This window comes from Haliotis rufescens, unplaced genomic scaffold, assembly GCF_023055435.1.
Source record: "Haliotis rufescens isolate VD_foot unplaced genomic scaffold, xgHalRufe1.0.p SCAF_9, whole genome shotgun sequence".
NCBI classification, from domain to species: domain Eukaryota; kingdom Metazoa; phylum Mollusca; class Gastropoda; order Lepetellida; family Haliotidae; genus Haliotis; species Haliotis rufescens.
In genome coordinates, this window is record NW_025964383.1 from 32,789,821 (window position 1) to 32,801,473 (window position 11,653).

The 11,653-nt window shown below is 41.0% G+C and overlaps 1 protein-coding gene across 2 annotated transcripts in view; it reads right to left on the minus strand.

The window, feature by feature from the left end:
- Positions 1-11,091, minus strand: part of LOC124111151 (ras-related protein Rap-2c-like) — a 43,060-nt gene extending 31,969 nt beyond the window's left edge. Inside the window, exons 1-2 of one of the 2 annotated variants that reach the window (XM_046470764.2) lie at positions 10,926-11,091; positions 9,780-10,833 (exon numbers count right to left, since the gene is read on the minus strand). In XM_046470764.2, coding sequence (XP_046326720.1) covers positions 9,781-10,320 — 540 coding nt within the window. In that variant the 5' untranslated portion in view covers positions 10,321-10,833; positions 10,926-11,091 and the 3' untranslated portion in view covers position 9,780. Of the gene's footprint in view, positions 1-9,779 lie in introns of both variants that reach the window. The other variant, XM_046470763.2, reaches the window with a different exon arrangement.
- Between the last annotated feature and the right edge of the window lie 562 nt (positions 11,092-11,653).

The following is an 11,653-nucleotide window of genomic DNA, read 5'->3' on the forward strand; positions in this document are numbered from 1 at the left end:
TTACGATAGAACATCAAACACTAGTAGTACGTTGGTCAAACCAGGACTGGGGGGATTACGATAGAACATCAAACACTAGTTGTACGTTGGTCAAACCTGGACTGGGGGGATTACGATAGAACATCAAACACTAGTTGTACGTTGGTCAAACCAGGACTGGGGGGATTACGATAGAACATCAAACACTAGTTGTACATTGGTCAAACCAGGACTGGGGGGATTACGATAGAACATCAAACACTAGTTGTACGTTGGTCAAACCAGGACTGGGGGGATTACGATAGAACATCAAACACTTGTTGTACATTGGTCAAACCAGGACTGGGGGGATTACGATAGAACATCAAACACTAGTTGTACGTTGGTCAAACCAGGACTGGGGGGATTACGATAGAACATCAAACACTTGTTGTACGTTGGTCAAACCAGGACTGGGGGGATTACGATAGAACATCAAACACTTGTTGTACGTTGGTCAAACCAGGACTGGGGGGATTACAATAGAACATCAAACACTTGTTGTACGTTGGTCAAACCAGGACTGGGGGGATTACGATAGAACATCAAACACTAGTTGTACATTGGTCAAACCTGGTTTTGGGGGATTACGATAGAATATCAAACACTAGTTGTACGTTGGTCAAACCAGGACTTGGAGGATTACGATAGAACATCAAACACTAGTTGTACGTTGGTCAAACCAGGACTGGGGGGATTACGATAGAACATCAAACACTTGTTGTACGTTGGTCAAACCAGGACTGGGGGGATTACGATAGAACATCAAACACTTGTTGTACATTGGTCAAACCAGGACTGGGGGGATTACGATAGAACATCAAACACTAGTTGTACGTTGGTCAAACCAGGACTGGGGGGATTACGATAGAACATCAAACACTTGTTGTACGTTGGTCAAACCAGGACTGGGGGGATTACGATAGAACATCAAACACTTGTTGTACGTTGGTCAAACCAGGACTGGGGGGATTACAATAGAACATCAAACACTTGTTGTACGTTGGTCAAACCAGGACTGGGGGGATTACAATAGAATATCAAACACTAGTTGTACGTTGGTCAAACCAGGACTGGGGGGATTACGATAGAACATCAAACACTAGTTGTACATTGGTCAAACCTGGTTTTGGGGGATTACGATAGAATATCAAACACTAGTTGTACGTTGGTCAAACCAGGACTTGGAGGATTACGATAGAACATCAAACACTTGTTGTACGTTGGTCAAACCAGGACTGGGGGGATTACGATAGAATATTAAACACTAGTTGTACATTGGTCAAACCTGGACTGGGGGGATTACGATAGAACATCAAACACTAGTTGTACGTTGGTCAAACCAGGACTGGGGGGATTACGATAGAACATCAAACACTAGTTGTACGTTGGTCAAACCAGGACTGGGGGGATTACGATAGAACATCAAACACTAGTTGTACATTGGTCAAACCAGGACTGGGGGGATTACGATAGAATATTAAACACTAGTTGTACATTGGTCAAACCTGGATTTGGGGGAATTACGATAGAATATCAAACACTAGTTGTACATTGATTAAACCAAGAAGGAGTTGGCCTCCATGCAGGAGTGAGTGAGCAAGTGAGTATGGTTTTACTCAGATTTTAGAAATAATCCAGTAAATGGGCTTGACACATTGTACCCATGTGAATGCTTTAACCACTCGGCTATCCCACCGCCCCTCCAAGCAGGAAGCACAAGAAGGAAGAGACTGTGTTTACATTCAGTCACACATCACATGACGTCCCATAAGTCGCAGTAGTCCATCCCGGACACATCCCCTCACCCCCAACATGGTGTCATGGCTGTATCTGGCCAAGTCATTCACGGGGAAGCAGAAGCTTTGTTTGTCTTACTCCCCACAGGCCCCGACAACTACATCATGGAATCTGACGTACACGGTTATAGGTCAGAAACGTCGTGTCATGCTGACATCTGTAGGAAAATGTTATGATATATGGCATCCGATAAGTATAGGAAATATCTGTATATTTCAATAAACTATAAAATTTATAAATAAACATAAAATAAAACAAGTGGATAAACATGATGAATTTGATCTAAGCTTAGGAAATACTTGTTATGCCCATGATATATTTCAGTAAACGTGTCCGTGGATTGTATAACACACACATCATTGGTATATACGACATTTGTTTTCTTATTACCTTATGAGTGAGTGAGTGAGTGAGTGAGTGAGTGAGTGAGTATGGTTTTACGCTGCTTTTAGCAATATTCCAGCAATATCACGGCGGGGGACACCAAAAATGGGCTTCACACATTGCACCCATGTCGGGAATCGAACCCGGGTCTTCGGCGTGACGAGCGAACGCTTTACCACTAGGCTACCCGACCGACCCTATTACCTTATGAATCCTACAGACAATACCACTGTATATTATTTAATGACCACTCTAGAGTGAGCGAGTGAGTATGGGTTTACACCGCTTTTAGCAATATTTGAGCAATATCACAGCAGGGGACACTAGAAATGGGCTTCACACATTGTACCCATGTCAGGAATCGAACCCGGGTCTTCAACATGACGAGTGAGCGATTTAACCACAAGGCTACCCGACCACTCTAGAAAAAGGTATACAACATGTCAAGGTGTTCTAAAAAACTTGCCAAACTGAACTCATTAAATATTAAAGCAGTGGGTATGTTTTCTGTTCTCTATTACTGAACACAAAGATGTCAAACTACATAATACAGTTGATGCTATCGTATGGCTGTCACAAGCCAATCTACTGTAGCTATCAAAAACATCAGCTGAATTAGCTCATCAAGACCTGAGATCTGAGCTTGAGGTAACATACCCTCAATATTGTATTCAACGTAATAAGCGCCCCGCTCTAAAAAGCGCCCACGGCGATATTTGCTAATATATTGGCTAGTGAACAATCCCAATCAGCACCCCTTCCGATTGATCAATGTACACAAGACTTATTTATTCGTGCATAATACAGTGTTCCTGCTGGCTTTTGAAACTGCCAGTCCTTGTGGACTGGCAACTCTAAAAATTACCAGTCCCCCGTAATTACTGCCAATCCCAACTTTCAACAAATATAAAAACGTATCAAATTATTTGGTTTTAATTCTTTCAACTTCATATTCAGTGCAAAGATGTCATCTCTGAAGTAACTTAGTTAGATCTCTACGTCATTCACACAAACTTCAGTCACAAGTTTCTCTTTGTTTTTTTAATATTTCGAGACGAAGTCGCTACAAATGGATATTTAACCTAGAAATAGACAAGGGGAAACCCTGAATGATGACAGATAAGCGGACTTGGTTCGAAAAATGTACTTATATGAATATCACCGATGTTTTGTTCATCAACACAGACTTATAAGTACTTTATTTGCTGGTCCACAGGGACTGGCAGTCACATGAATTACCAGTCCAAGCCTAATTTTACCGGTAAAAAACTAGTAAATACCGGTAAACGGGAACTCTGTAATACGCACTCGTGTGTTATATCACCCTTAATTATGGGCAATTAAATTCTTGAAAAATATATGTTGTATGTAAACATTTCGGGCTGTTAGCATAAACCACGAAATTTACGATCTTTAAACTCAAAATAATATTCTAATAAGCACCCCTATTTCTAATTTTGAGAGCGCCCTGGACGCTTATTACGTCGAATACGGTATATTAACCTGATCAGGCTGATAACAATGACCAGGCTGTCATGACCGATCACCATTATTGATAATGCATAAATCTCACTGCCCACACCTCACGACACAAACTCAACCACCTAGTGACAACACATCACACCTATAAGAGTGGACCTTCCCTTTCACTATTTACATGTGATTGGTGATAATGATATACTACACAAATACTGATAGGGATATTCATACTGTTCCAGGTTGAAAAAAACCTGCAGGTTTCAAAATTAATATAACTGCTAGTCTAGTCTCTGAAATGAACATATCGTACAGACTCTCTTCTTTTTCAGATACTGCAGCAGTCTAGACTTGCCAAGCATTATAGACTTGCAAGGGCTGTATTTGATATACTTGTATCAGGGTCTGTAAGACAGACTAATGAAGAGAATCTCTGGGCTCCTTTTTATTATATTTTTATTAAGATAATTTAACAACTGTTTTTTTTCTGTACGATATGTTCATTTCAGAGACTAGATGTTAGTCTAGTCTGAGACTAGAACAATTCAGGAAAGTTAGTGGAATGTCCATGTGGACTACCACTGTTATCATTAGGTACAGTTATATGGCAATTCTGCTACAGATGTGGGCTCTCATGGGCGAAATACACATAAAGTTGGAAAGCGCATGTAAAAACACCAACGCTCTCTCTCAGATGTGGACTATTGAAAATTAACATTTATTTCTAAGGGTGTGAGGTATTACTGGTATATCGGTAAATTGAAGTTCATTCTTTCCAGGATATGTATCACAAAATATTTTTTTCATGCTCGATATATCGAGTGATTTCAAATTGGGATTTTTATCATGTGTTTAATGTTATATACTTGCCAAATGCCTTTGCTGCCCAGGAGTGAGCATCCAGGGCTCCAAGATGGCTACATATTTATTGAATGAGTAAACATTATGTTGTACCAGCATCTTCTTTTGTTCCATTTATGAACTTCAGTTCATAGCTTAATGTATCAGATTGCTTCTGAATTCAAAATTTAGAATTATATATTATATCATGATACGTATTGCAATACGGCCATTTGTATTGCAAAATATTGTGATATACTTTAAACCTCCAATCCCCCTTTTAATTTCTCACCATGACTAACAGTAAACATGGTAAACTGATAACTCATATGCGTGTAAATTAGTGTGTAAACTGTACGTTCTGATGCGAATCACGATGCACACAATCCGATACATATCACAATACCTTGCTCACGATCTGATATGTATCACGATACTTGCATGTATTCTTATCTGTGGTGCGTAAGCCATCTTTTTCATAGACAAGATGGCCAAATACCTGGCCCACTAACGATTTACATTTGAAAATTATTTGAAATGGTGGGTTATTAAGAATTTTATGATTTTGTTTATTTGTTTGTTAAACACTGCACTCAGTAATCTAGTGATTGATATCATGAGCATCGATGGCCGCAATTGGGATACGATGACATGCATCAACCAAGTCAGCGAGCCTGACCACCAGATCCTGTTAGTCGTCTCTTACGGCAAGTAACATAAATTACATATTTACCCTTCTAATCACTCCAATGTTAGATGAACTTAGTTTATTGATATCATTCCTTACGTTCACCCTCATATGGATTATGATTTCTTACACAAGGTGAGATGAAATGAGTGAGTGAGTTGGGTTTAATGCCGCTTTTAACAGTATTCCAGTTATAATACAGCATGTCAGCTTAATCATGTTAATGTGGGAGGAAAGCCTGAAGTGATGCAGGTCTCATAGGTTTGTGGCGTGCCCAAGGAACGCAACTCTGCACAGCGAATCGCAGCGCCTTAGAGGACTGGGCCACCCGTGACCCCTGAGTTGAAATGAAGCATAACAACATGCTAAAGAGTACTGCCCTCATCATGCTCATACAGCAATATGTAATGAATTCAGGTATATGTGTGTGTGTGGCTGCTGGTACTAGTCCAGATTTATTCCGTTTTTATAGTGCTAGCCCACAAAGATACCATACCATGGCATAACATGAATTCCCAACTCAAACACAGTATACTGAATCCAAGCTGTTCAGCCCTTGTTTTAGACTTAGCCCCTTAATGCGAGCACCAGACAGGGTAACAAGTACCATCTATTTATCATCTTTCGAGATGACGCGCTCAGGGGATCAAACCACCGACCTTCCACTCTCCTGGCAGACCCTCTATCCACTAGACCTTGTGTCTACACAAACGGTGTGTCCAAGTATTAGTGTTTTAAGCATGAAAGTAAACATGGTCAAAGGTCCTATTGTTACAAAAATAAAAACATAAGGGGCCCTAAAATCAATACTATAGGCATGAGGGGGCACGGGTGGCCCAGTCGTCTAAGGCGCCGCGATTCGCTGTGCAGAGTTGCGTCCCACAGGAACTACAGAAACCTATGACAGTGGGTTCGAATCCTGGTTCGCCCCGATTATGTTTCTAGGTTTGTCAGCACCATACCCATGCTCGTGGTTTCACCGAAGTGGTAAATGTCTGAGACCTTCATCACTTCGCGCTTTCCTCCCACATCATGCCCATTAAGCTGACATGCCGTGATATGACTCGAATACTGTTAAAAGCGGCGTTAAACCCAACTCACTCACTCACTATAGGCATGATGGCAGCATACCCTCAGGGCCCAGGATTAACATCATTTTGAACACTCCCTTATCATGATAAATAGTAATACAGAGATAGAACTTAACGCTTTATTAGCCTGGGTAAAAGCAAACTGCCCTTGTTACATGTGTAATGTTCAAACCATGGGGAAATTGGGAATTTGTACTAGCTCAAAGCTTTATTAGCCCAGGTAAAGACAAAAAGCCCTTGTAATGTTATCACGGTTAAAACAATGGGGAAATTGGGAATTTGTACTAGTCCGCTGGAATTTGTACATGCCCCAGGCTAGCGGGCTAGTATTAAGTTGTAACCCTGTAATATAAATGTATAGTTCATGTTCATTGATACCTACAGCGTTAGAAATTGGCACTGGTCCTGTAGTCCTTGCCAAACTGACAAAAGTTAAGGTTTCATGAGGAATAGTAGAAATTTGCCATTTTTAAGGGTTTTGCTCTATGTTAACATTATAAGGACTAGTAGTCTAAAACAGTTAGTTTCTACCGCTGACCTACGCAGAAAGCTGAACACTACTCAGCCTTAATTAAGTGCCAATAGTTTCCTTATGTGTGCAAAACAATGACTCAAAATGAGGGTGGTGACATCAACAAACTGATAAATACACGTCAGGTCCAACACAGGTATGTACAACGTTACATAACAGGGATCAACATCACCCAGTAATTAGTCCTGCCTGTCCAGCTCCCACAGCCAGTGTTTGATAATCACATTATGCTGATACAGCAATTTCCGACAAGGCTAATCCATCAAGAGATTAGCAGCAATAAGTTACCCTTGTTCCTTAAGACTATCAGCAAACCATGCAGATTAAAGCTATATGCTAGATCTTACATCATGACCACAAAACATTAGTGACTGGTGTCAATGGTATTTCTGTAACTATGTAAGTAGGATATTACTTGTTTAATGATTTGCTATCACTAAATGTGCCAAATTTCATAAATGTGGAATAAAAGATTAATTACTTGAAAAACAGCTTATTTTTCTGTCAGGTAACAAATTTGAGCAATAAACATATCCCTTGTGTAATTCCTTGATTCCTGTGAAGATCAGGGTCAGAATAAGTCTTCAGCAACCCATGCTTGCCACAAGAGGTGACTATGCTTGTCGTAAGAGGCGACTAACAAGATCGGGTGGTCAGGCTCGCGGACTTAATTGATGCACGTCATCGTCCAACTGTGTGGATCGATACTCATGATATCAATCACTGGATTGTCTAGTCCAGACTTAATTATTTACCCACAAGTTTGATATAAGAGGCCAGTTCAATTATCCCTGAACAGAAGTAAATGACACTAAATTTCTGAGCAACAAAGGTTCCCTGACCACACTGTAGGGATTCTGTTCACCCAGCAGTGAATGGGTACCTGGTAGGATGAGAAGGTAATGTGACTGTTATCCTAGCGCCTCACAGGCAGCTTGGTTTGTATACTTCCATAGGAGCTGAGAATGAAAATCGAGTACACACTGATCCACTGCCTGGGGTAACGATAACGTAATGCCATGAGATTTCACTTGCTTGGAATTTGGTTCCTGACAAATTTATAAAATTTAATAGCAAGAAATCTAAAAATATGGTCAAACCTGTGAGAGATCTTGAAAGACAAGCATAAGTTATACTGTTACCATAAATGATTGATTATTTCTTGTCCAAATGCGCAATTTTGAATGTCCATTGAGTGAGTGAGTGAATGTCTTATGATACAATAGTTAATGTCAACAATATTCTTCCTACATCGCTGAACTGCACTAACCACGCTAACAAAAGCATAGTTTAAGATGCGGATGATAGCAGTCAACGTGAGTGAATACCTACTCATGCTGATGATCTCTGACAACTCCAGGGATCCATACTATACAATGTATCCATCCTCCAAAAGGCTCCAATTACTTTTGATAAAATAATGAAAAATAAAAAAACTCCTTTTTTAAAGATAATCAGGTGTGTCAATCACAGCATCATAGCATTTGTGTCCAGAGTTAAGCAGGAAGTTGATTATTGTTGGTTGCCCTAGTCAGTCACGCAGGGATGCACCGACATTGTTGGTTGCCCTAGTCAGTCAGGCAGGGGATGCACCGACATTGTTGGTTGCCCTAGTCAGTCAGGCAGGGGATGCACTGACATTGTGGGTTGCCCTAGTCAATCAGGCAGGGGATGCACCGACATTGTGGGTTGCCCTAGTCAATCAGGCAGGGGAGCACCGACATTGTTGGTTGCCCTAGTCAGTCAGGCAGGGGATGCACTGACATTGTGGGTTGCCCTAGTCAATCAGGCAGGGGATGCACCGACATTGTTGGTTGCCCTAGTCAATCAGGCAGGGGAGCACCGACATTGTTGGTTGCCCTAGTCAGTCAGGCAGGGGATGCACTGACATTGTGGGTTGCCCTAGTCAATCAGGCAGGGGATGCACCGACATTGTTGGTTGCCCTAGTCAATCAGGCAGGGGATGCACCGACATTGTTGGTTGCCCTAGTCAATCAGGCAGGGGATGCACCGACATTGTGGGTTGCCCTAGTCAATCAGGCAGGGGATGCACTGACATTGTTGGTTGCCCTAGTCAGTCACGCAGGGGATGCACCGACATTGTTGGTTGCCCTAGTCAGTCAGGCAGGGGATGCACCGACATTGTTGGTTGCCCTAGTCAATCAGGCAGGGATGCACCGACATTGTTGGTTGCCCTAGTCAATCACGCAGGGGATGCACCGACATTGTTGGATCACAGATGTTATGATTGTTTTTCCATTAACACTTTTGACAGAGAAATACTATTGCATGTTGAAAATTTGTCACACATATTCCGACATGTATACTAGTTATGTAACAATACGTCAAATACAGAATTGTATCACGATATCCAAATATCCAAATCTTCACTCTCAGAGTGAGTGAGTATGGTTTTACAACACTTTCAGCAATATCACAGCAGGGGTCAGTAGAAATGGACTTCACACTTTGTTCCCATGTGGGGAATCCAAACCGGGTCTTCGGCATGATGAGCAAACACTTTATCTACTCGGATACCCCACCATCCCTTTCGCTCTCAAAAATTTAAAAACAAATAATACAGGGTTGTGATTCACCAGCAAAAAATAAAAAAATAAAAAATATCAACTAATAAATAAAAGTATTATGTATCAGGATACATATTGCATCACACCCATAGTGCCGGGATATGTATCGTACTGCGGCCCCAGTTTATCGTTATACCTAATGTACACATCTCAAATTAATTGGGTAATTGTGTCTCCTGCGTATTAAAGACATACAGCTCATGAGCAGCTCTGGTTCAACATAAAGGAAAACATTGAATATCCTAGGACCTTAGGAAAGTCACCTCCATATCTTCTCCTGTCACTTAGCTATATTTCCACTGAAAACAAACACATGTAACTATGTATGTAAGCATGGTAATTATGTAAAGTGTTATACATACCTCAAAGTATACTACAGCAGCCTTGCTTTTCCTTAACTGGGCTTGTATTCATCTCTCGAACAATTTCAATAAAAACTTCATTGACATTTTGTGTACTTTTTGCTGATGTTTCAAGAAACGGGCAGCCCCAGTACTGAGCCAGAGTCGATCCCTCCGGAGAAGGGACCTCACGTTGATGTTCCAAGTCAGCTTTGTTCCCGACTAAAATCATGGGTATTTTGTCCACCCCTTTCACTCTCTGAATTTGTTCTCTCATTGTTTTAATATCCTGGAAAGTCTGGAGACTGGTAATGCTGTAGACGATCACAAATCCTTGTCCATTCTTTATATACAAATCACGCATTGATGCAAACTGCTCTGTGCCCGCTGTGTCTAATATTTCTAAAACAGATGGTGCTGAATCCACTTCGATCTCTTTCCGATAAAAATCCTCAATCGTCGGATCATACTTCTCCATAAAATTACCGGACACAAATTTGACTGTGAGAGCACTTTTCCCCACACCTCCACTCCCCAACACGACTACCTTATACTCCTTCATGATGTAGGCCTAGCCTTCCCTCAAAGTGAGGATTTGTGAATTATAACAACAATTCTCACAATCCTACTTAATGGAGTAAGATATGATATTTCTTTAATGATTCCCAATTCACACTGATTGTGTTAAGAAGCTAAAACACACGACAGCCACTCCTCGGACGCAATGACAGTTTCTCATCAGTTAGCCATGTCCTGTGTTCACGAAACTCCAGCTTCCGGAAAATGTTTTTGGGTCAAACTCGCTTCATCCACCACAATGACCGGCAGATTTTCTTTGTTTTTACGTATCAAACACTTGTGAACTTTGATACCATGTCTTACAACCCAAGGCAAACCGGGAAAGCTTACACGAGTAGATTTCGCTGGTTGGTCAAATCTAGGTCTGACCCAGTCAGAAACCACTGTCTGCTCGTCTGTCTACAAATATTGTCGTGATTTCGAGGCAGAAAAGGACATAAAATTCCCCAATCCACCACTAGATCAAGAGCCAGATAACGGAGACAATGTGATTCACCTGCAATGGACATAAATATTGATCAAGTTCTGGACGCACAATCGCGTGAAATACACCAGTCAAAACATTCAGTGCACTGACAAATCCCTTACCGTCGCCATTTTGGGTGGGCCATTCATAGAACACTTTGCTGACTCTGGGATAGGAGAGTTAGCTTAGCATGACTACCGGTTCTCATAGCGCCCGTCCCTCTAAACCACTAGTGGTATACCCTAATCTCAGGTTACATATTAGAACATACGCCATATTGGGGACAACAAAACGAGTAAACGATACATGTAATTATTTCTTCTGCATTTTCCGTAGACACATTTCCAATCGAAAGACACTAGTGTATCCAAACGATGCTACTGTGGGTTTCTCTTACAAATTCATATGTTTCGGGCTACGCGTTCGTATCAATGATAATTCATGTTCGTGGCTATGGTTTCAGAAAGTACTGTTTTGTTTTGTTTTTTCTTCTCGAAAAATAGCATACGCGACATATTTCGGCATTATTTGTTTTCATTAACCGTATGGATATCAGTTGTTGTGAACAGGATACTTTCACGGTGTACGTAGAAACTGGAGTATGAGAAATAATTTTTACAGTTGTTGGAAAATATTTATCTTTATCTCAAAGTAATATCTAGTCATAATCATATCACAAGTTGACTTGTAATCACAACGCGTAATGTCATTGTGGATTATGTTTACCAGCAGCTTATACGGCTGTAACGTCAATCGGGTACCTGTCAGTGACGTCATAGACCGTAGACATCTATGACGTCATAATCTCATGACGTAAAAAAGCCACTTTGTGTAGGTTTATGTTTCAAGT